This window comes from Bombus huntii, chromosome 3 (genome assembly GCF_024542735.1).
Source record: "Bombus huntii isolate Logan2020A chromosome 3, iyBomHunt1.1, whole genome shotgun sequence".
NCBI lineage: Eukaryota > Metazoa > Arthropoda > Insecta > Hymenoptera > Apidae > Bombus > Bombus huntii.
The window spans coordinates 7,608,610-7,635,731 of record NC_066240.1 but is presented as its reverse complement, the minus strand read 5'-3'; the positions used below and the strand labels follow the sequence as shown (position 1 = coordinate 7,635,731).

General features: G+C 37.4%; 1 protein-coding gene across 2 annotated transcripts in view; it reads right to left on the bottom strand.

The window, feature by feature from the left end:
- The window catches only part of LOC126863389 (teneurin-m), a 651,332-nt gene that overhangs the window by 327,059 nt on the left and 297,151 nt on the right, over positions 1-27,122 (bottom strand). For both annotated transcript variants that reach the window (XM_050613487.1, XM_050613488.1), the window contains exon 3: positions 6,252-6,566. In XM_050613487.1, the coding sequence (XP_050469444.1) occupies positions 6,252-6,566 (315 nt within the window). The remainder of the gene's footprint in view (positions 1-6,251; positions 6,567-27,122) is intronic.

Here is a 27,122-nt window from a genome sequence, read left to right as displayed (position 1 = left end):
TATCATATGATTCGAATTGGATTCGAATTTCGTAACTTGGTAATTATAAATGTAATCATTTAATGATGCACTCATTGTTAAGATCCTAATCAGAGGTTTAGAGTTTCCAATATGTTCAATGTGCAATTAATTTATAAGTAACTGATACCAATTATGCGATTGAAAGTAAATCATGTCATTAATAGATTATTTGGCTTGAAAAAGATATAACAAATTGGTGTATACGTAAAATATCAAATATCGTTCTCTGATGAAATTTTGAATATTCAATTAAATATGTTTAATATATAAATATGTTTAATATATGTTATTCTATGTGATATAGAGAGAAAATTCGAGTCATTTGATATGATTCCTTTTCCAGAATAAATTCCTCTACAATCCCCTAATATTGATTATTATACAATATAGTTAGGTTTGCATTTACAGTGATTAAATACAGATTTTGTAAGAAATTATAATAAATAATAATTTATTTGCAAAAATGTTTAATTTAAACTATATTTCTACTTTAATTGAGGCAAATTCAAAGGAATAGCTGGAATATACGTATCATCAAAAATAGAGTTCGTCTGCAAGAAATATTAAAGTAATTCGATACTTTAATAAATCCTAAAAGTGGTATGGCTGTACTGATCCCAGAATTCGTCCTGTTTATTTTATCTTACTTCTGGCTCGGACGTTTTCAATTTAAGAGAAACCTTTCGATCGGAACGTGTGTGACTCTTTGATTTACCGGAGGCTGACAAAGTGTACGCCTTCAGAAATCGTGAAACGAATTACGTGTACAAGTTTGATAGTGTTCGTGATTCATGACGGTCAACCCAGACGGCAGCCATTTTTACGAGTATTACATTTCATGCAATTCGACGTGAATGATAAGAAAACCTAAAACTTCTAACTGAACGATACGTATTTAACGTGATATGATTTTAAATAAATATTTCATATGATATAATACGTTCATTCCAGAAGAAGAGAGTAAATATTGGTTCTGATCTTTACTTTCTCACTGATTCGTATATATATGTAAATTTCATAGAATTCAAACCGACATTTTTACTTTTGTTTTGTTTTATCGGCAGTCGTTTATTGAATAGAATAGATCACGAGAGAAAAATGGTAATTTAGAACCTAGAAAATCGATTCTCGATTTTACAGGTAAAATTTGCAGTAGATTTGTTATTAACTGTTATTGTATTTAATTTAATTATTCTCGTAATAAACTCGATTTTCCAGAGTCGATCGTCTGATTTACACTAAGGATTTACGTTATTACATACATATATATATTCGCGTATTGTTATCATAAATTGGTCAAGATGTGTATACTTTTAAACGGCAATGTACATGTACTAATGATCCCGAATCACAAAACAAGAAATCTTTCCCTCCCGGGATTCACTTCTTGCATTATTCATAAACACTGCTACAATATGACATATTAGAGTTATAAATTATGCAACATGGCGCGAACCAAAAACCGAAGTGACTCAGCCCGGGTAATTTGGCGACGTGGAGCGTCGGATAAATTCGGCTTCCGTCATCATCGGCTGGTTAATCATCAGACTGGAGGTTTCGTCGTGAAATGAATTAGGATTTTCGTGGGTGTGTATGGTCGGCAGGCGTGACGAATTCCTCGATCTCGCCGCGTGGAATCGTGGCCCACGCTAATGAGACGGAAGTAATCCCCCTCCCTCGTGTTCTCTTCGGGTATTCATTCGTCCTGGTTGAAAGCTGGGCTCGGGGTCGGTCATGGTTCCGGCGTAGGAATGGATTTCCCCGCGAAATTCCGGTCGCGCGGCTCTAATCCACGTCGTTTCCGACCTTCGACTCCGTTCCAACACGAAGGAAAACCGCGCTTTATCACGAACCCCGGCACACCTTGCCTGCGTTCCTCTTTACGAATTATCGTCTCGTAGATAATTAATCTCTCTCCGCCCTTCTGGTATATTGCTTTCTTCTCTTTGAACATTAATTCCGGAAGCTTCTTCTGATCTATAGCCCCTCGTCGCGTTCTCGCGTTCGAGCAAACGATTATCTTGTCTCTTGCTCGAGTGGCAGCAGCCCTCCGCGAAAGGGAGCAATTAGAATTTTCTCCATTGATTTTACTGTGCGAGAGGTTGCTACGTGGGTCAAGGGTCGAGTCGACCATCGAGAGAGTCGAAATTTATGTACGCTGCAGCCGCCATCATATTTGAAATAATAGGAAGACAAACGTTTTTCGGTAATAACAGTTTTTAATATTGACGTTGGAAATATTATAGCTTTTTTCCTACGATTTCTCTCAAATATACTCTTTTCATATTTTAAGTAATATATCGAAGTAAAGAGAGAGAGACACTCGTCTCTTCTTCTAAAGAGAAAAACTTGCAAGTAATTATACTCGAAGGGGAAGAATATGTTTAAAATAATTATCTTGGATAAAATAAAAAACTTACGAATAAAGGAAATAAACTTGTCAGTGAAAATTATTAGACTTAATGGTGAAAATAAAAATTTGTATATAGAAGCAGTTGGAGACACCTATCATTCATTTCACAAACTCTTTTTTTTTTGTCCGGAAAAAGAACGGACAAACTGGTGCCGTTCTATTCCCATCTACACATTCCACATTTCAACCACCATCCCCTTCAGCTGCCTTGAATTCCACGAGTATACTGCACCGCGAACTTCTCTTTTCTCCGCCGCCATTATACGTTACATACCAGTCGTTCAGATATCGCAGACTATTAGTGAATAGTTTGTGTCAAAACTTGGCGCAACTCTGTAAAAAACCAACCTATCGGTATTCAAGGAAACAGAGTGTCGAAGGGTTTCACAGTTTCTGCCAATCACATGGTGTGTTATTCTCGATTAAAGACTATACATTTACAAAAGTTACACGCAGAATTGAAATAATTGCTCATCGTTGAATCGTATGATTTTACTATCTGTGATAATACCTCTAATTTTTAGTAACACGCGAATATTATATTTGCTTTATCAAATAGTTTGCGGATTTCTCTGTTTTAAATTATTCACGTAAATGTCATTAGTCGTATTATTTCCAAATCCGTATTTAAATTTCCTTTCTTAAATTTTTGTCTTATAGTAGGTAAGAGATTATTCCAAACGAGCAACAAGTTGCACATAAAGCATTTAAAACCTTCCGACACCCTTGGAAATAAGAAATGTGTAAAAAGTTTTAAGAAGCTTTTAAAAAACTAAAGTATTATTTAACACTTTGCCTGGTATTGACGCACATGGTGCGTCGTATTCATTATATAATAAGAGGTAATACCGCTGAAACAAGTGTTTCATCTTTACTTTATGCTAATAACGTTACAAAATTCAATCCTTGGCAAACTATGCTGATATATAAAGTCAAAACCATTTGACGGGAATCAGGTGATCGTTTGAACGTCGAAAGATTTCTGATGCGTCGTTAACTTTCATTTTAAGAAGTACATTTCGCAACTGTACAATCCACAGTACACGTATTAGTTGAGAGGGGCAGGTTGGATCGTACATCTAGTAATTTCACACCCACTGGCAAGGGTACGTGTAGAAATTAGATATCCATTGATGATAGTGCATGTAGTAATTATACACATGCTGATGATAGTGGGTGTAGTAATTACATACCTTACAATAACGGAACAAGCAGTAATCTACGAGGTCCCAGCTAGTAGCAATACTTGCCACGGATAACGCTGCCACTGTAGTCCGTATTAACATTGGTAAGTAAACATGTCGTAGATTCTCTAGGCGTGTAGATTTATAGATAGATACAAAACAGCTGGTTCAACGATAAATTGAAATCCTCACTCCGCCTATATTCCATTAAAATTTCACTCTTTTATCGTTTATTGAACATCTTACAAACTTGCTTGCTAATCAATTTTTAATTTCTCGAGCTTCTTTTATATTGTTCTTTGATAGACTTAATGATTTTTTATTCACAGGGCATAGAAAAATGTAATTTGGGAATCATTACTTACTAATCGAAATATTCTATTAAATTTGATATTGTTTTCGAATATTTCATTAAATTTACCAATATTTCTGAATATTGTATTAATACGATTTTCTAACTAGAAATTATTTGACGGGAGTTACACGATTATTCGAACGTCAAAATATTTTATTTGGACTGTACTTGACGATTGCAGAGTATTTTAAGAAATTACTGGAATTCAGATCGACGCGAGCATATTGTAACCAGTGTCTGTCTTAAATTAATTAGAGGAAGACATCCCGTCGCTGCTTGCATCTCGTACTAGAGGCAGGATATTAGCGTGGATGCGCGTTAATGGTTCGTATTGCAAGCAAAGCATTTAACCGTGATCGTTTATTTCAAAGATAGCATCTCGTTCCGGTTTCCTCGAACGAAAGGAGACATAACGTCACGGTAATATATCCTCGTGAAATCTTTTCCGCGAGATGAGCATCTAAATGGAAGTGTTCCCCGCGTCGCGTTGCGGAGAATGGATCGCGGGCTAAAATCACGTCAGCGTACCTAGTAAACCTTCCTCTCTCTCTCTCTCTCTCTTTCCCCCCTTTCCTCGTCTTCTTCTAGCCTCACTCTGCGGTGCAAAAAAATGTGCTTTGAATCTCCCCTTTTATTGACCGTAATGGGAAACAGGCGAGTTCATAATAGACGTTCCTCCGCGGTTCTCGATACTCCATTAAGATTTCAGCTGAATCACAATGACTCTGTCTCTAGCCTCGTGCAGAAACCAGGGAAATAAAGAGCTTCTGGCGAATTTCGTTCCACTAGCATGACTACTCTATACTAAGTAAGTACGTCCACGTTTCATGAGAAAGTGACGAGACATTGGGATCGTAAGGTTCCATCATCCATCAAACCAGTGCGATTTCCTTCTTCATGGGATAAGTAATCCCAAACCCCCGGGACACATTGTGTACGCATTATGCTCCGAGACCAATGTTCCCGCGCATAAATCGGCAATTACGCCTGCGAGGGATTAGCATGACAGTGGAAAGCAACGTGTCATGCGCGATAGGGTGCGCTTCGTGGTTACACCAAGTGTAGCGTCATGTGTATCGAACTGCTAGGATTAACAACGATATAACGTCTTCGATCACTCGTCCTTCACTTCCACGAAGAAATAAAAAATGAATATATAGAGTATGGCAAGTGAAGCGGTTGCAATGATGATTAACGAGTGAAACAAATTTCTATTTAGCCTTCACTTAAATTTCACTGAAATCTCATAAACATTCGCAGTCCACTAATAACATTCTACTTCTACAAAATTAAGTTATTAAAATTAACTTTCCTTAAATTTCGTTAGAAACTCTTCGAACAACCCAATACATTATGATGCACCTTGAACGTGGATCGCGTTGACCTCGCAGCTGAAAATCAGGGCCACAGGGCGCGATCGATAATGGCCTCTAATAAAGGGTCAGTTTCTTGGATGGTAATCGGTCTGAAGTAGAGGTACGTTGCTACGTAGACGGAGTCGGTCATTTGCAATAACGTGAAATCGTGTCCCTACATTACTCAAACATGATGGATGGTCGTTGCCGCGATGAGGTGTGAGGCCACACACGGGGGTTTGTCGGAGACGGAGGTTATCGGCACACCGGCTTGTCACGGATGACGTATCGCTTCGAAGGTATACCGAGCGTGGTACAGCCACGTCTACTCCAACCTGCGCCAGCTTCGTCTCGTATAACACCTGGAAACTCTCTGGATTCGAAGTCTTTGCTGGACAGTTGCTCGTGAAAGGTATTTATCACGTGGAAGACACGAGACGAGTCAATCGGATCATTTAGCGCGAAACTCACACGACAACTTCGTTTAAGGATGTTGTTACACGGTGAAAGACGAGGAACAAATAAGGTGATGTATGCAATAGATGTACCATCGGATGAGAAATAGAGTTATTGCGTGGGAACGTTATGAAAAGATACGTTTCTGATAAGCTTCACGCGTGTTCAGGTTACTTGAGATTATGAAATGTTTCGACTATGCTAAGAATGTGCGTTGTAGGCTTGAGATTCTTAACGCTAGAAGTATCAGTCAATCAAAGTAATCAAAGTGACTGATTTCCGTAAAATCCCTACAAATATATTAAACAAAGCGATAACAAATAGTATCAAAGGTCTAATTATTTCATATTATAATTGCCATCCCCGTTTCTGTTTTCGTTAAGTAACGTTTATGTCCTTCTTCAATAAACTAACGCTAATTTATTTGTTTTATTTGAAGGAATTGAGGAACAAATAATGTTACTCACCGTTATGAACGAGCAGAGCAGAGTCACGGGCAACAGTGATCAAGTCACTGTCGGTGAGGGTTTCGTCGGACGCGTTACCGGAAGTTGGTGTGTCGCTAAGTCCAGCACCAGTGCTGGGCATATGATACAGGGGATGCTGCTGTTGCTGTTGATAGGCACGTTGTTTATGCTGACTGGCGTTGTAGTGATTCAGGTGTGATTGCGTGGTCTGGTGATTATTTTGAGGGTAGGCGGGAGCACGACCTCGCAGGCTTGGCGAATTTTCCTCACCCTCGCTGCCGCTCAAACTGTAGGCCGGGTAGAGCCGTCCCTTCCCTGGAACAATCGTTAAAAATGTTCTACGTAAACATCCATGTCGAGTCGACTATGTGCGTTTGTATTAACGTTGACATTGTAGCTGCCACGAAAAAGAGGGTGTTAACCCCTCGTTTTCGGGATCTGGGCTTGTCATTTGCTGAACGATTAAGTCACTCAAACTCTTGATGGATCCTTTCGTTTTGGATATTACGATAATTTTGTGTGTTTTTATCTGTTTACAAGATAATCTTATTACGATATAGATGTTTTATATGTTAGTTGCGTTATTAGTAATCCGTTGTTATTGCAGTTTTGATCAATCCTAGGATTATACTTAACTTTTTAATGGACGTATTATTTTTCATTTCTTAGTCTAAGTATATGTTTTCTGAACTTAGGAAAGATTTATTATAGAAAAATTATTTTCCACCGTACGTATCCTATTAGCTATTTATTTAATAAAATTTTTTTATGGAAAGTTGCTTTTATTAGGCAATTAATATCCAGCTGTGTAGGAGAGTTTCACAACAAAAATGGAGCGATTAAAGCGTTCTCCCTGCTGGGTTATTGAATTCTTGTCTGGAATTTTATTACACTATTTTGGTATTCGATTAATACGCGGTATTCATGATATTTATATCATAATTTTGTGAATGAAAGAAACCATGAGAGTGTGGATTAAAACGATATTCTATTCACGATGCAGAGACTAGGGATTTATTACATTACAGATTAATATGATTCTCTTTTATTACGAGCTTATTTATTAACAAACACAGTGAGGCGTACAATTGTTTCATTTATGCAACAATTCGATTCTGTTGACACAGTTAAAATCTACAAAATTTTATATTGTGAGAAAGAATACGAACAATTTTTATACAACGTAAATTCTTTACAAAGCTGTTTATTTGTAATTGATGAATTTCATTTGATGTGATTCCCTTTACATTTCCACGACAATATATGTGTAGTACATATTTTGAAATTGTTTTGTACAATTTCTACAACAATTTTAATTTTTGTTTACTTTAGTGCTACTTAAATTTTGGCCAATGCGATCTTTTAATCACTTTGTATCATTAAGCTATTAACAACGATATTCTAGTTAGGTTCCCTTACTTTAGTTATGATTGTAAAAATGTCAAATTGCACAAACATCCGTAGTCTACATAAGAACGGCGGTGTACATATTGAACTTGATCCCATCACTAAGTTCCCCCAGGCAAAGTTGGATCGATGGAGGAAAGCTAAAGATAGCGAAAGAAAAGCGTGGATATCGATATCTCGATAACACGGTTGGTTGATGCAGTGGCTCGTGGAGGAGCAGAGTCAAAGGTTAAAGGCATCGATCATAGTTTTCGCGCGATTTATCCCAAACGCTTGCCCGTGACAAGACATCGCCGTCACTTTCCTCACTTTCTTTTCTCTTTTCCTTTACGACGACCCAAAAACTGGTTTTCCTGTTCCCTCGTCACCTAACAACATCTGTTCCGTTTTGAGATACGATGACAACTCGTGGCCACCCATGGGATCAATTAGTCTTCTCTCTTTCGAGATTTAACCAAGCTCTCTAACCAAGTTTTCGCGACAAAAACGTTCGAGAAATCTCACGGAGAGTTCGTCTACGAACGTACAATTGCTTGCAAAAGTATTCGAACACTTGTGGAAACCTTTTAGCGGCTAAGACTAGGGTTATAATAATTTAATGATAATTATTCTGGTTCCCTAATCTCATTAAAATAATTTTAAAAAGGAATATTCTTTGTAGTGTAAAATAATTGTTGAAGACTTAAATAACTTCTAATGATGATTCGATTATTGGTTTTCCAAATATATACGGGATGGTTGGTAACTGGTGATACAGGCGGAAAGGGGGTGATTCTGCGCGAAAAAAGAAGTCGAAAATATAGAATAAAAATTTTTCGTTTGAGGCTTTGTTTTCGAGAAAATCGACTTTGAATTTTCGCTCGGTACGCCTGCACTTTATCACGTCTCGTTATAACGGATCTCATTGTAGATCGTTGTCTCGGTGGAAAAATTAAAAAAAAAAAATTTTTATTCTATATTTTCGACTTCTTTTTTCGCGTAGAGTCAGCCCCTTTTCGCTTGTACCACCAGTTACCAACCACCCTGTATATTTTTAGTTTTGATTCGAACTTTATGAATATAATTATGACAGTCGTATTTCATTAGAGTGGTACTGAAATCTCAAAATGTTATACTTTCTATGATAATACTTTCGTGAGCTACTGTAGCTTCAGGCAAGAGAAGACGGTGACGTCATATGATGGAAGAATCTTCAGAAAGAATATTTTTCCGTTTGGCCGTCTCCCCTTGGCTGAGAGGAGCCGGAAGTCCCATGTTCCTCCGTGTTTGTCCAAGTGTGTGTGACGTTAGAATTGTTTTGCTACCTTTTCGGGGAAACCCTCCGGGCCTTAATGTAGCGTTTCTATGTCTTTGGTAAGTGGACACCGCCGGTGTGATGTTCTCTTCTAATGTTTAATGTGAGATATCTCCCGTTACCGCAGCCAAGTGTCAGCGGCTTCATTGAACGTTACTGCGTCGTCAATGAAGAAACTTAATTATGTTTTCAGTACTATTGGACGTTCTAATTCGTATATCCTTGAAAATTTATTAAAGTATTTCAAAAATTTCACGTGTCGTTATGCAGAATTTATATTCGAATTTACGCGAGTCCATAATTCTGTCACTAAAGATACGTACAAGAGAAAACGACAGATCTATCGGTGCTGAGAAGAAGAAGAAGAATCCGTCAAGGTGATTGAATTTTTCTTTTCTTTCAGATTAAGAAGTCACGGCTGGCCGAGTTTCGTTATCGGACGATGCTGAAAAATCTTTTGAACTACAATTACCACGGCGTGGAAAGGATAGCGAAGCAAGCTGAAAGGGATGTAAATTATTAATGAAGTTATGGCAGCGAATGAAATTAGGTGTGTCCATCAGTGATGAGTTGCACGACATTTAATTATGGTCTGCGTGTAATGCATCGAGTTTGCGATTCCCCCGACCTCTCGGCGAGTTTTCAAATAATTTTTTACCGCCAACCTTTCTCGTGAAAGAGACTCTCCTCACCACTACTTCAACGCGGCATTATTAAAAGGAGGTACAATCATGAAATGGCATCCTTTGTAACGAGGTTTAGACGCGCACAACGTTAATGGATGCAATCTATTGCTCCGTCAACCGAGTTAACTCGCCGCTGATCGAATCAATGGTTCGCGGCTATTCTCTTCCTTTTTTTGTATTTCTTTTTCCTTCCTCTTATGTATCTTATGAAAGCTCGCGAAAGTATTCGAACACTTGTAGACACGTTACAGGAACACATTACGTGCGATACGAAACATTTCGAAGTTTCATCAACGCTGTTATGAGACCCGACTTCGTAATTATATTGGCAAAGTTCAAAACTAATTTGAAAATATATATGGAAGTTGCAAATTTCAAAAAGATATAAATATTTCAATTTCTTTATCTTTTATGGAACCGTAGAACTTAAGTAAAGAGAACTAGCTTTCACAATACTAACGTTAAAAAAGCAGAAGCAAATAATGTAAATTGTCTGAGAAAAGATTGTAAATGGAACGTGATTTTTGGACCATCTACTCGCTTTTATACAGATTATATAAAGAAATCCTGTAATACAGTTTGTTCCAGCTATCGCTAATGTCGTTTAGTCTGTATTTCAATCTTATCTCATAAGATAGGATGGGATAATAGGATAATATTATTTTGATGTCTATCAACTTTGGCGTATTCAAGGGTGGAAGAGCAAGCTTTTAACTTTTATGAACTAGAAGATAACGTAGTATTATGTTCGTAAGGATGCAGTTTTACGTTAATGACTCTTTTATTTTCACGGTTATTATTCAATCTCGCTAATTATTTTAACAAAGTTATTAATTTTACAGCTAACAAGTTGTACAAATAATAATATTTCTTATAACAAACTACCCATTTTCTTTCTGTCTTTCTAGGTTCTTTGTTACAACGTTTATCGGTATCATTACTTATTATTAACTAATTATCGTGGTGCACCAAATGCGTTAACAGCAATGAAACTACCAAGTAACTAAACTATATAAATTCCTCCCATCCCATCAAACTTTTGGTATAATGTACATATCCCAACCACGTTTCATTCCTTAACCACCATATAGCTAAACATAGTTTCAGCTTGTTTCCCAAAATCGAAGAAGTCTCGGTCCGTTTGAGCGAGCAAACTTTTGCAAGTTGAATCGAACGACAACCAGAAATGTATTGGCTGGTCGGTACAAGAATGAATTCGTTTAATTCGAATCGGGCGAAGAGAATCAAAGTGAACAAAGGAACAGAGCGTGGGAAGGTGAGCATAGAAGAGGCGTGAAACGATCTCTTCCATGTGGATACTCGCCGGCCAAACACTTTGTATTTTCCTGTTACGCGACCAGTGGAGATTCTCGTCGAATTTCACGTATCCATAATACATTATCGAATTACCATGGGGGAATATTGTGGCCACCATAGAGACTCCTGCGATCATATATCCAGCGCTTATGCGCGCACGTGCGTGAAGGCTTGTAAATTTCTTCCTAACCTCGAACGTGGATTGTGTTAACCCACATAATTCCATCATCGTTCCCATGATACCGCAACAACGCGCCGCGTACGCGAGAATCTATAATTCCATTAACGCGTCACGGACAATAGTATTTCGTTAACGTAACGCGGAAATGATTGTTATCGATTGCAGCGTCGTGCGACGCTCCTGGACAAGTCAATTCCGATCACCACCGCTTCTGAAGATGATTTACATTACGTTACAATCTTCGTTCAGACTGACCAAGTTAAATTCCTGTAACTTGGAACCTATTTAGCACCGTCAAATTTCCGGTTACTCAAATTCCCGGTTACTCAAATTCCCGGTTGGTCAACTCACCAGACTAACTAATGCGAACCTTATTCACTTATTCTATTCGTCTTGAAATATTCTTACATACGCGATACGTAACACATTCTTTCTTTAATGCGATTAATGATCAACGACGCTATGAAATTAAATAGCTGGTATTGGCGCGCCAAATTCAAACATCAGAGATACGACATTCCTGATGCCTGTAGAGGATTGTAGAGGATTGGTAGTTAGAATAACGAAATAACTCGCTGTTGTAAACCGTCAAATGTATCTAAAATAATTAAATAAATTAATATACAGACAATATTCGCTGAGACGCTCGTACTAACAAGTTCGCTAAAACAGTGTATAATTGTTCGCTGATAACTCGTTTATAATTGATAGACACTCGATAGATATGAGGTGGTATGTTGGTGAAGGTGCCTCCAAGAAATACTCTTGATGTTCAACAGAAAAGTTTATTAAACCATTCACAGTCAACAGTCAAGGATTTACGGTCAACAATTAACGATTAACAATTAACAACAATTAGCGATTAACTATCAACAACAATTAACGATTAACGATTAACTATCAAGAGTTATAATCACGTATCTCTAATAGTGTTTGCTTCGCTAAGACGCTAACCATTCGCACTTCGCAACTCGGGGCAGAATGAATCTTTGGTTCGAAACCAAACGGATTGTTTTCTTTGTTGCCTCTCGACATCCCCACTACGCACGCGTTTATTAGATGTCCGCAACGGTTGCCGCGTATGCATTCTTCCGAATATTCGACGAAAGAACCGTAGGGATATCGATGGTACATTAGGCGTGTCGACCTTACGCTTTGAAGGTGTATAGCGCTTTGTGTTGCGAAGCCGTTGGAAAGTTCCGTGGTCGAGTGCCACCACAGATACTCATAGATACTCGTGGATACTGACTTCCTTACGTTGGCGTCTGTTTATTTATACTGGTCGGGGGAGAGCCGGAAAATTCGAATTCGTCTACGTTTGACGGTTGCATGTAGCGGCGACATTGTTTTGCCCGGAGTTTATTTATTATTACATTACGTGTTTCCTCACGATATTGATACTCCGAGGCAAAATAACAAATGATCGGCAATAACATATTCCGAAAATTTCTGAAAACTTCAATGACGCGATACTTGTCGCTTATCTTCGACGTTACCATAAACCTCTGCAATTCCAGCGGGAATTATTTGTACCGGAATTAGTATAGGGATTATTAGCAAGTGGTGGCGACGCGACGCCTGAAATCACTTGGTAAAATGGGAATGGCCGACCGTGGCGAATGACGCACATTGTACGTGCCTGCACACCGTTTCTCACGACACTATGAAATAATAGTGGCAGTCGATAACGATATATCGGTATCACCTGATTATCTAATGCCGTATTTGTCTGGCAGCGAGGGTGTAGACCCATGAAACAGTGTAGCGTACAACGAAGCGACACAGCACGAAGCGTTGGCTATCGATTTTCCCGTGTCTCGTGCGAATAGCTGCGACTTGACGGGGTTACGAGGTAAACGAGTTCTACGTCCACTCTCGTGCACGCGTTATCTCAGATTCTATCTCAAAAGATCGCGTCGTGGATAGAACAATAGACGTTTTCCTTCATCGGGAAATTGGATAAAGGCATTTTAGAATACTCGCGGAAACGCTCGGGCATGACTAGAGAACATTTGAATCGCCTTTGGCTTAATCGACTTAGCTCCGATGATAGCATTTCACCGAATGAAACGGTTGCGCGTGCCCGTGCTTCGATCTTCACCGAATTGTGAACCTATTCTCCCTTGTGATCGCGATGATTAGACGCTCTTGGACCCAAAAGGGAATACAATTGTCGAATTTAAATGATTAATACTCTCCATTATTGATTTATAGCAATCGAGAGAGACAGTCGGTTATGCATATTTATTGCACATCTGTTTAGCAATCGTCGTTCATCATATACGTGCGTAGACTATACACTTGAATGTGAGAATATTTTTTTTTTCAAATTTGATAAAGAATTGTAAGTATCGATGACATTATTCTAATATAATGATAATGAATCTCCGAGCCAGAAACGGTTTAATAAACAATCTATAAACGCGTGTCGGATGGCTTTAACACGATGTCACGATGCTAGGTTGCATGATGGCAATAAAACGCGTGCACGTGACTATTACAGGCCACAACTATTACATATAAAGTCACACATTAAGAGTATTCTTAGAACGACATTTACGCTAGAACTTTATGAATACACGCGAACTTCTTGACTTACATAGAATTTAAACGAAATCCGCGTACCCCGAAGTTAACTTCGTACAACTTCGAGATACTTGTATTTTATGACTGAAAAAGCTAACAGGGAGATTTTTCTTATTCTTCGAACTTGTAATATGAATTTTTTTCTACCACGGTGTATAATACATTGAAAAAAAGAGAAAAAATAGAAGAGATAAATAAGCTTAATGCATATAGATATGCGTGCACGGTGAAAATGCGAAGTTAGGTCGTACATCAGGGAAAGGGGAAAGTTTCTGTTATTGGAGAAAAATTTTTTCGCCGGCTGCAATTCATTCGTTGGCCCGAAACTGTCGTACTTTCGTAACATTGAAAAATCGCGCGCATGTAGAAATATATTGAAATATTTTTAACCGACAAAGTTGCGCAACAGCTTCGATAATCGATATATTTTATTAACGCGAGGCAAACGATCGTATTAATAAGTTATATAGGAAATCTAGGTTTCGTTATATTTAAGTCAGGTTATATTTCGGAAGAACAAATTTTTTTTACAAAATATTTGGTTCGTTCGCGTAGAAAATAGACTTTCAATTACGGCCGTATCACGATATTTCCAATAAAACGTCAACGAACATAATATGTAGAACTTTTAACAACAAAATTCCTGAAATTTCATTAAAAAGAAATCGTGTTATAACAATTGACGTTTTTTTTAGATGACTCAGAATGTAAAAGTCTTAATGTATTCAATATGCATACAATGCGTAAAATGTTAAATTTTGCTTTTGAACGAACAAATCCTTTTAACAACGTTATTCTTTCGCATATTGATGAAAACTATTAGCTGATTACGCGCGCTTCGATGATAAACAAAAGCTTGGGAAGATAAGAGCCAGGGAACCGTGAGAATCGGTCTTCACGGTAGCAGCCCCTAGCGAAAAGGAAAAAATACAACGAATACTTGACGCGGAGCTATTTCAAAGGGCAGTATCAGGTTAGTCAGATGACTATGTTTTAAAGTCAAATAGCTCGGCGAGAGGTCAAGCTTGTAAAACGCGATAGTGACACCTCATGGGTAAATTGTTTAACTTGTGAAACATTCAGGAACATTATAAAAAATGTCCAACTATGTTACAAGTTCTCCAATGAGAAATTAAGAAAGTTATTGATTAATAACGTCAGATTTGACGACATGGAAAATTGTTACTCTTTATTCGTATTACGTAAATAATCCAAAATTCAACATATTTTTAACTGTCTTGAAATTTTCAAGTTTATGGTTTTCGCAACAGTGTATTGTTTCCACGCTATCAATTATGACGATTATATTTATATGGATCATTTTAATATCTCTAAACGAAATGATATAGATGAAGTGTTAAACCGAAGTTTAACATCTCAAATTTTAAATACAGAAATTAATTATTTTGCCACTGCTCTTTATTGCTGTTATTAAATCTCACAACGTTCCTAATCCTTAACAAATCCCAATATTCATTCTCAAAATAAAATCATATCCACTGAATTTTCACGCGTCGCAGACCTTAAACAAATAATCCGCGGAGCAAACTTCAGAAATCACCGGATCGAAAGAAAACACGATGTCTGGTGTTTCTCTGTACCAGTTCGTTTCATTCTATCGGTCTCTTCTCTCTTATTCGTTCGCCATCGCTGGTCGTTTTCAATTTTTCTCACGGAAACCAGCCTCGTGAACCATTTAACAAGATCGAGAATAAATACTCGGATGTATGGTAGGTCGCAGCAATGCGGGAGAGCAGGTGGTGCAAATCGATGGCACTTGCCGCAGGCCACCAGCCAATTATCCCTAGCGACTTACGCGTCTTCGAAGGGCGCCTAACTGCATTCATGCACGTTGCTTTGAGACATCGCGTCTCGAGCTTTGGATTTCTGGAACCGGTTCCGGAACGTTCAAAAGGGCCGATCGAGCTGGTTAGAAAAAGGATGGGCGATAAGGAAGAGGATGGATAGAGGAAAATTATTGGTGGGAGCGAGAAAATCCTGATTAAACTGCGATTGTTTATGCAAATTTAGCTTTGGCGAATATCACCGAAGGGATGGAATTCAAACAGAAATTTGTTTCGCATTTCTCATATATTTTATATTTTTTTATAAATCGTGCGTATTTTGTGCATTTTCGCAGATAAAAATTTCCTATAGATCATTATAGACGTTTTTGTAGCTTTAAATTTCCTACAAATGTATAAACAACTGTAAATAAGCTGTAGAGATTTGTGTCGATTCGCCATAAGTCTTAAGTTCGACATTTTTTTCATACCCTAATCGAGACAGATGCAGCGTATATTGATAATGTTTCATCATTATTGCGATCTTTGCTTCCATTACGTATGGACATAAAGATAGAAAAGGATATTTATGTTGTACGTAGGAGTATAAATAAAAAAGAAGTTCACTTAAAACAAGTATAATCATCAGAATTTCTAAGCTAGTAATTTCTATCTCATTCGACAGACACTTGAGCAGGAAATTCAAAGTCCCAGCCGTGACTCTCTGAAATATCCGAGAACTGTTTTACGATCACATCTGGCATTCGTCGGGCATAAAAATCACAGACAACGCATCTGCGCCGGGAATCTCGTTAATTCATATACCTCCGCAGCCTTTTTACGATTCGATTTTACAAGAGGACGTTTCATCGGGGTGTCTATTCCCTGTGATTCACACAATTGCTTCGACCTAGTTTGTTTATCTACTTCATCGTCATGTTCTCGCGAGATCGTCTCGAGTATCGCGCAAAATTCGGCGCCACCGAAGTCACATTAAAGACGAACAGCGTAATTTCGAATTTTACGATGCTTTGTCCTTTTTTTGCCTCCTTCTTGCAACGGCTATAGCGGATATTATGAGTACACTGCGGAATTTATGGGGAATTTAAAATCGCAAACACGCACAGAATGCACGTAATATGCAAAGATATATAAAATATTGAAAGTAGAATATTTGTTATAATTCTTAGCTTTTATTTCTTTAATTGTACTCGCAGGAATGTAAATTTGCATAAATATCTGCCAGTCTATTTACAAATTATTAGGGCAATTTAATTGCCATCTATTAGACGATGCAACATTTCACATAGTATTATTTCAAATCAGTCTTGTTTTCACTCAACGTTTCAAACATTACAAAGCGGTTCTGTGAAAGATAACAAATCCCTGATCTCCAAGCGCATACCTACGTAAGTACCTACTTACATATGATTTCAAAATCTCGCTCGGTGCATAACAATCACATTTACTATTCTTCCACGAAAGATCGTTTAATTCGTCATAAATACGTGAGAACATGCTAAATCCAAAATGGTAACTGGTGAGTCACGTTCTTAGACGCCACGCGATTTCACGTCCACACATTTATCTAGAAAAGTTTTCGATGACATTCATAGAATATTTCAAGTGTTACGGGCACTTTTATAAGTTTCTAGAATCTTACTTGTTGTTAGTTACGTTGCATTAAATCCTACCCAACGTTAAAGAATGACTCGTTTAACAAATTAAAATAGTCGAAAGAGGGACGATGTCGCTTGGGAAAAGAATTCACTATGATTCAAGAAAAACACAAACGTCATCCGTATCTTCGACAGGTTGCCATATATGGAATAACGTTTGATGTCCATCCGCTGACGGGTGTTTAGAGTAAATTATAGGTTTCTTGCGATGGCATCGTATGGCACTCATCTGGATGAGCGTCGGCTATGTAAGGCGTGCTTCGAATATCGATCTAAAGTCAACGGTCAGGCAAGTACGTTTCTAACTATCTACTGTTCTCGATGAACGGATGTATTCGATTTCTTTTCTTCCCTGTTACTTCTAGAAAATACCTTCTCGTAGCTACTGGAACGGACATTCTTCAACTACGAATTCTGCATGTTGGCATATACGAAACCTTTTATGAAAATATTACAGATATTAGAAAATATTGTACGTAGGAAATTGACTTACTTTCGTATTAAATTTTATAGTATTTTATAGTATAAATATTCCTACGATAAATTTGTTATTTGTTCGGTGAAAATTATAATACAGATCTTCGTGTGCGTTACGGTAATATGCAAAGATATATATATAAAAAAAAAAGTAGAACGCTCGTTTTACTTTTTAAGATAAAGCAAATCTTTAATTAAGTCCTACTTTTGTAATTGCGCTTATAAAAATACAAATTTACATAAAAATCTAGCAATTGATATAAAACTAATTCTTTCGTATCTCTTTTATGATATTTTTAAGAGGAATTCTCGTAACTTTGAAAGTATAGTCGAAGAAGGTAGTTGGAAAACGATTCTTTCAGTAGTCTAATAATAACGAGATATCGATGTTCGACGCGAGTCGGATAAAAATTTCAGCGGTGTGCAGACAGTATGGATTGAAGCGGTGGTTGAGGAAGATCGATGTTTCTATTTATCGTAAAAGTATGCTAATACACGATCTGACCTATTACACATGAACGTGTACTGAAGCGAACTTCCTATGGCGAGCATGTTACGTAACTTTATGCATATTTACTCGCAGCTTTATTCAAATCGGTAAGTGGTCGCTGACAAAAGTTACTCGAAGAAAAAGTTACATGAACTGCGTACTCGGTAGTTCCACAGTCGGGTGATCGATCTTTCAGCGGCTCGTTATCTACGTACGCTAATTAACCCTGCGTGCAAACGTTTTGTGCATAACTTCGCCAAAGTCAAGAACCGAAGGGAGTATCAGCGTTGCTACAGATTTGATGTGTACTCATTGCTATATACATATATATATATATTAGGTCGTCCGTTTCGTTTTATAAGGAAATAATGGATGCACAACATTTTTCGTTTTATATTATTTTATCGAATTACGTATGATCCATTTTGTTCTATCAAACTAAAGATCACAACGTTCAACAAATTAGGTTTCATGTTTGTATAAAGATGCACCGTTGTAAAAGATGTGTCTATAGAAGAAAGACATTTTTCAGACAACCTAATACATATATTTTTTTTTTTTAATAAGAATAATTGGAGATAAAAATAAGAATTTACACATTATATAACGTATTACGAATTGTAACTTTATATAATTACAAATTTATCTTATGCTTCAATAAGAATCATATTCTATCATACATAACTACGATGCAGACAAAAGAGAAAGTTACTGCAATTTCACGAGTTTGTATCTTTTACGATATTAATTAAAGTGACGCATTATCAACAGAAAAAGAAGAGAAAACGTGAGAATGCTTTTGAAGGCTAGTGTATACATGTAAAGAGCGACGAAACGCTGTGAACATTTGGTTCTCTCTCGCGATGACTCTTTACATACGGCAAGTTCATATTTTATGCCGACGGAGCACGTGAACCCATGAACTGCCGGAAGGCTCGGCTGGCTGACAAACTGCGAAACGATTTTCGCGTTACGTCGTAAATTTCTGCTCGATCGTCGTGCTCCCCGTGTTCGTGTACGCGTGATCGATGGCCCGTGGATACGCGCGCGAGAGAGAGAGAGAGAGAGAGAGAGAGAGAGAGACACAGCGCTCTCCACTCGCTTGTTTTAACCTGGCCACGGCTTTCATAAGCTTCTCCGCTATGTGGTCGATCCCGAGACTCGGATTAAAAAACAAGCACGCCCTCTTCAAACTCACACGGTTTGAACCACCCGCGCTTGCTGAGCCATTTCCGCTTCGCGTGTATTTAGTCGGAGGTCACGCTTCAGTGATCCATTCAAATCGATTTTGGATTTTTAAGTGATTTTATGATGTAAAATATGTATTAGAACATGTATAGAATGAATAATTGATTTTTTAAAGGAACGAACGCGCTTTGAGTAAAGTTAGGTGTATTTTGAGATTTTGTTAATGGCGACGACTAGATTGCTGATGTTGGCGTACATTTTTCGGAAATTTAAGAGTGTAGATATCTACAGAATGCATACAATTAATCATATATCTATAGATATTTTAAATATGGTAAGATTTAAGATTAAGAGATCATAAGAAATATGATAAGATTAAGATTATGATAAATATTGTAAGATTTGTAGTAGTATAAAATAAAACCATATATGTAGAGTGAAATTCTTTGGCTGTCTTTATCAAACTACAAAATTATGTAAATGTCCGCAATCTAATTAGGAAATGCACGAAAGACACGATTACACGTCGTATATGACTCAAAAAATGCATTGGCGTTAAGCAAAACGAGGGATCGAAGGATTTTTCGTTTTGAAACGAACTGGAGAGACTAGAATGCGTATAAGGTAAAATGTAGTTGGAGTTTGAGCTAGCGGAAAGGTCGCGGGAAACATAAAGTCGTACGTTATCGGTAACGCAATTTGTGGGACGCATAATGTTGCTTTTATGCGGTGGTACGCAACGCGGTGGCGTGCGTGAGCGCGTTATGCGGCGGCAGCGTGATAAAGGCGTCTGCGCAGATAGATAAACGTTTGTTCCATCCTCCGTTAATTACCCGCTACGTTATTTATCACACGCACCGTTGTACGTATGATGCAAGAGTCGAAACGAATTTACGCGCATTCACGGCGTTACTTTCGCCGCGTTTCTCATAATTGATGCGATCTATCGAGCACCGCTCGATTAATATTAACACCAACGTCACGCCATTATCGCCATATCTCTGTAATGTAGACTACCGTGTATAAGGATTCGAAATCTGATGTAATTCAATCAAAATCTTTTGAAAAATGTGAATCTTTATATATTTGTTATATTTTTAAAGTTATGATTGAAAAACGTTTTTATATGCAAGGCAATCACTCAAAGCGCATATTTATTTCCGATAGATAGCTAACATCTCATAAAAATTGTAAATACTTTTATCACGAGTAAAATATTACTGGATACGTATGTTCCAATCGCACTATAACGTCCCAATTTTGATCAAGAAGAACTGTGTTATTTTAATAGAAAGTGAAATTTTGTAGAATGAAATGGGCTTTTCCATAATGAAGCGACTCTTCTAAACTGTATACTTTATCGAATTGGATGTGGTCAATAAATTTTGAAACTACAATTACAATTTGGTCGAGCGGTAGACGTAATTAGGAAACTTATTCCACCGATAATGTACACAAATTTCAGGTTTCCTGTTGCTGCCGATGCCTATTAGTATCCAATAATAAACTTCATTTTATTGATTACATAGTTCTCTAATTCTTTCCAATATCTGTCTTAGTCAAACGGTTGATCTGTAGAACTTTTTATTAGTGACAATAGGGTGACATAGGGTTTTTAATAATAGCCATTATATCGAGAAGCACACATTACCAAATTTGGTACTGGTAATGATGTTGATAATATTGCTGATATTGATAATGGTTATGTACATATAATGTACTAATAGTGTTTATCGTGTCAATCAAACTAATGTTGATTAGCTTGGACCAAAACGTTCTAGAATTAGCACATTCTTAATTTTGATACAGGATAGCTCTTCAAACTATGATATATACATGAAAAACAATAGTATGCTTTTTAAGAAGTAAGAAATATTTTTTCAAGCTACGCGTACGCGTATTTAGAAATAATAATTAACTCTTTATGTACAAATCCTTCTTCAATTTGCCAGCGAGAATGATCTTTCATAAGCTTCCAAACAATTTCTCATTTTTCCCGTAAAGCTTGTCACTTCTGAAATGTGCAATACTTTTAGCTTGAATCCATGAAGATGGATGAATAAATTAATCGACTAGATTAATAACTATGTCTATCCGTGTCACAGGAATGTGTGTTTTCACGTTGTTCCTTAGAAATAGTACGTGCTTTGAATTTGGGTTGTTCAAGCAATCTATCCATCGACTATCGAATACATATGACTATTGTATAGCCATGAGCAATAGTGTACGTAGCTAAGTATGTCGAAATTTATGTAAATTCCTACGTCAACGCTTCATTCGATAAATCTGAATAATCTTGGCGATGATTCACACGTGTTCGAATCGTAATACAGATAAGTCACGTAAATACATTTGAGGCTTCGACTAGACCGGATGTCAAGGGTTCTCAGTAGCTCTCTGATCCTTCCTATCGATCATTCCACCACCATCTACACATAATTCTTTAACTATTCCATACAATTAGAATAGTACATATATGAAGATGCATAATTGAAAATTCCGATTGTACGTGATTTATGCAGCTGTAGTAGACTCGGCTGATTTTATCGGACGAATTATTATATCACACGTCGGTTCAAATATTTTTATCTCGGCCTTTCAATTTCGAAACAGAGAGCTGATTTTCTGATCTATCCTCTGTCGCTGCGTAATTAATCAAACAGTGGTGAGTGATAATTCGGCTGCATTATTAACCCAGTTTGAAATATGGACCCAGAAATTATATAGTATTGACGTATAAATTTACTAACACCGCATCGCTGTGATTCGCTGCTGATATGCATAGAATGTATTCTGTTATGCTAGAAATTGTCGGTCGACGTTGTTGATCTTAGGGGAAAATAGTTTTAAACGAAAGAGATTTTAATTGTGATAATTCGCAAATCGCAATTGTTTCGTACTTGCGTTCGTGGAATCGGAGTGTTAACCACTTAACGCGTGGGCGTCAATACAATTGCCTCAGTAATTCCATTGAGAGAAAGCTGTAAACGTTTCAACGCAAATTTTATTTGGGATTCGATCATTTTATTTGAAACCGCTTAATACGAGTGAGGTACTTTATAACGCAATAATCTTAGAAGCAATACAAATTAAAAGTTTGGCCATCTCACTTGCAACAATCTATTAGAAATGAAGTAAGAAAGTATATACACTAATTTTAGAAGTGAAGTGAATTAAAAATTCGATCGTTTCATTTCCAACGATCTGATAGAAGTAAAGTATAAAGATGATACATATCGTTCAAAGAAACATCGGCTGACGTCTGTTTTGTGGCTATGGGCGATGCACGGGCCACGGGAATGTGTTAAAAATGTGCGGTGAGTCAGAAACAAAGTATGATTCGACTTGGTCCGCGTCTTGCATATTTGCCTGTTGTAAGGGTATTTATTAACATGCGTACGAAATGGAATTGGGACATGGCATGAATAATTCATTCGAACATTCACACACACACACACACATACACATACACACACGTTTTCTGGTGGATTGATGGTGGCACCGAACGAGGCCCGAAAAATCCACCACTTATATGGAGACTTGAAACAAAATGATGTATATGAACATTTGTCATGGTGTGGTATCCATTTAATATGTACGTGTTACATAAAACATTTTGAAATTTCATTAGTACTGTAAGGAGACTGAGTCACGATTATGATTATCATTGACCAAATTTAAAAGCAATGAAAAAGTGTGTATATTAATTATAAGAAGAAAAATTAGTCTACAGGATGAATGATCATCATGAATGTCCAGGTTTATTAATACAATGGATAATCAACTGTCTAAAGATTATCGTAATATATCTACAAAATATATACCTGTGTTAAATATCTTGTAATTTCTATATAATATGTATAATTTTAGCTTCATTTTAAACTTTACCAATATAATCATGATAGTCGAATTCCATAACTGTGTAAAATAAGGAAACACGCTAAAAGGATAAGAAAGAAGAGAAATAGACAGAAGAATTTGACGTATTAGTATTCCCTGTTTCTCTCTGAGAATGTCACCATGCGTTTTGCGGTAACCCTGACCATACGTGTTTAAACTTGGTCCTTTGAACTGTTCACCGCCCCTGCTGCCTGATACTTTTTATTTACCCCGGCAATATCACAATACTAAGTGCTTAGCCTGGCACATGAGTAAATAAGGGATGCCGCACGTCCGCCTCTCTATGTTCCTATACCCGCGTTCAGTGCACCTGCTGGCAATGCTTGTTTGGACAGCGTTACACTACGATCATAACAGTTTTTCCTCTTTGCCACGTACAAATGAAACGCAGCCGCAGTGTCCATTTGCTTTAGAAAAATTACCAACCGTTACTGTACGAGTTTCTCCTTCTCCTTTTGAATTTAAATTCGGCACAAAAAAAGAAAAGAAAAGGAAGTCGCAACATTGTATTAGGTTGTCCGAAAAGTTTCTTTCGTTTCATAAGGTAATAATAAATGAACAACAATTTCTGTTTTATATTATTTTATTGAATTAGGTATGATCCATTTCGTTATATTTCTATTATTAGGTTCGTGTATACTTCAGTAAACTAACATAAAACAAAAAACATTGTGTGTCTATTATTTCCTTATAGAATGAAAGAAACTTTTCGGACAACCTAATAATATTTGGCTTCAGAGGTTTGAATTTGGCGCGCCAATACTTGAATTATCATTGAAACGTGCAAAAATTATTTTAATTATATTAAGAAACATGTTACAAAAATAATATCGCAATAAATCCGTTAATTATGTGTAATTTAATCCAACTTCTTACTTAGTTAAATGTAACGTCTGTAATATAATGAATGGTTCTAGTCGCTGTTGGTATTTTCCATGGTAATGGAGGCAAAATTTGCGAGAACGATGTTTTTCAAAGTCCATTGCACGGCAATCGCGACAGGAAAAACGACGTGTGACGGGATTAAATTGGAGACGAGAGAAATTTGGGTCACGTGTTCGTTTTGGTTTGCCAATGATTGAAACGCGAGTGGAACGGATAGTTACGCTGAGTAGACGAATTTTTGTGACAAACTTGATATATCTTTCCTCGATGGATGCGGAACCAAATGGAATTCCAATAAATGATATTATACCAGTGATAAAGCGTGAACAATTGAAAGGACTTTTTGTTATTATTGTAAATTAAAATAACTTTTACCTAAAAACTTCAAGAAACTTTAAAAAGATATAAACATAATTTATTATAATTAAATTTCAATCTACTATATCTTCTCTTTCAAGAACATTATAATTTGATACTACAAAAATGAAACAGAGAACGTGATAAAAAATCACTTCAGTGATATAAGAATACGTGTCAATAGTTTTTATAGTAAATCCGCGAAGCTTTCATCAAAGGACCATTTTTCTTTCTCATCGATGCGTTTCTACGAATTACATCTTTACTATCATCCATTAGATTATCACCATGCTATTTTATACATACTCTGACAAGAACGCATTCAGGCGATTTTCGCGTTCAATGGAAAATTATGAAGCCAGAAATTCGCTAGGAAAAGCATCGAAGCGGTTAACGAGGCGGGAATAAAGGCGGGTGGATCGTCGAACGACGTTTTAGTGGTAGATACACAGGCTAATTCGTCGCTAAGTCTCCACTGCATTCGCGGGATAACGATCCCTTCCATGTTAAACCGGGACACGTAAAATCAGCTCTCTCTCTCTCTCTCTCTCTCTCCTTCTCTTTCTTGCTGTATATCGGGTACGCGCGTGCATAAACGTGCAGGTGAACGCGAGCATGAAGTTTCCTCGACTTCAGAAATTTGACGATAGAAGCGCCGCAATTTCCACCGTGGTGCTGCTCAACGAGACCAGAAATTCCTTGATCGCATCAAGATGTGAAATTCATTACGATCGGTCTTCTCCTTAATTAAATGAGCGCCGCTCAACATCGGAATTACTTTTCCGCGGATTCGAACAGAGCGTCTCGAATTTTCGATGGGATTACATGCTGTGCAACATCCACTGACATTTTAATGCATATATTCTGTCAAAGAATAAAACTCTTAATAAACAAATGTCAAAATTCGTTGAATAAGCCTATACTGTTAGAGAAACTGTTACTCAAATATGTTCGAACATTGTATCTCACGATGTTCGTTATTAGAACAAAATAACTTTTCGAATGTTTCTTAAGCTTCATTTGCATGCCTGCTCCACGAACCAACCTTTTAGTTAGCACATTCACCGCTACCACAATGCAACGGCTGGTCCTCCTCTTTAGAAATTGTATGTTCTTTTCATTAGAAGCAAATGGAAGAGTTTGAGTAGACATTTTTTTTTAAATACCACAATGCAGATAACACGACCATGAACCCTAAAAAGGGAGAGAAGAACACGCATCTTCAATACGATGTCGAAATTCGTGAAAGAAGAATGCAGGTCCATCGACTCCTCCTCTTTATTTACGCGGTTACGGTGCGGCTCCTTTACTCTTTTACATACAAAACAAGTCAGAGAGTGCAGAGGCTTCTGTCAAGTGTACGCATGGGCCAGCTAACCACTCTCTCCCTCTCTGACTGTTGCGGGTTCCGGATCACAAAGCACGTCCCTCCTATATCCTATCCGTCGCTTATCTGCACGGTCTAAGGCGCATGCTGCTGCAAGCCTTTGGATTTAGTGGATCTCCGCCGGAGCTGACCATCCGTTAGTTACGTGGGCCCAGGCTATCCACACATAAATTTCTGTATCAGACAATGGGTAATTGTGCGCGATCCACCCTCGTCGCGCGTTCATGTGTGTATAGTGTGGCGGGTGTGTGTGACCTACACTCTCGTTCAGAAGTACTAGGACACCTGCTATGTATATTAGGGTCGATGCATACCAAATATCATTTTAAACAGTAGCACATAGTTTCTTGAAAATATCGCGTATTTAATCGAAGTAATTTCCATATACGTCATTTCCATATACTTTTCCAACGACTATTTTGTTTCATTATTGCAGATTCTCAAAGCTTATCAACGTTAGAAAAATCTTAAAACCGTAGTTGTTATCATTTTCTTTGTTCAGAATAATGAAGTAAATCTTTTGAAAATAATTGACGCATTAAAAAATTACTTGAGTGTGATAGAAAATTTGTTGAACTTTTCCCAAATCCCTTCCTTTTCGATACGAGGAAATTCTTAATAATATAGTTTAAGTTTCATAGGTGTCTAAATATTTCTGAAAGAGGATGTACCTGTTCAATGTTCCCCCCAACAACGAACCACCGGCTTTTATGTGGATCCGTTCGAGAGGAGCCGCAACAGCCTCACCGCAGACACGAGCAGAAGTGTGAGTGGGCGTTGCTCTTAGTGTTAGATGCCAGATCTACCATGTAGATAGGCTAGGCACAGTCTGAGTTACGTCCTCCTCCTCCTACACTAATTTCCCAACCCTTCCTCATGGACTTGCTCGTTTCATCGAATGGGCCAAAAGCTGCGTCGGCCTAAATTGCTTTGCTTGCCCAATAAGGTACTATACATTTAGAATAGCTAGAGGATAAAAACACTTTTTATTTCTGTTCTATCGTTTCAATGATTTACATAAAAATTGAAATTTGCATAAACATCTGCGACAGTCTTCAAATAACCTACTGGCTAATTCCGCGGTAAACACTCAATTAAAGTAAATACGAAAGCAAATTGCTAGGTTCCCGAAATCTGCATATACGCTCTATCGTCTTAAAATTGGTCGTTTTACTTCATACGAACTCCGGCTTCATTGAGTTATAATTCTGCAACATGTTGTGAAGAAACGTGGAAAAGAGGGAAATTGTTTT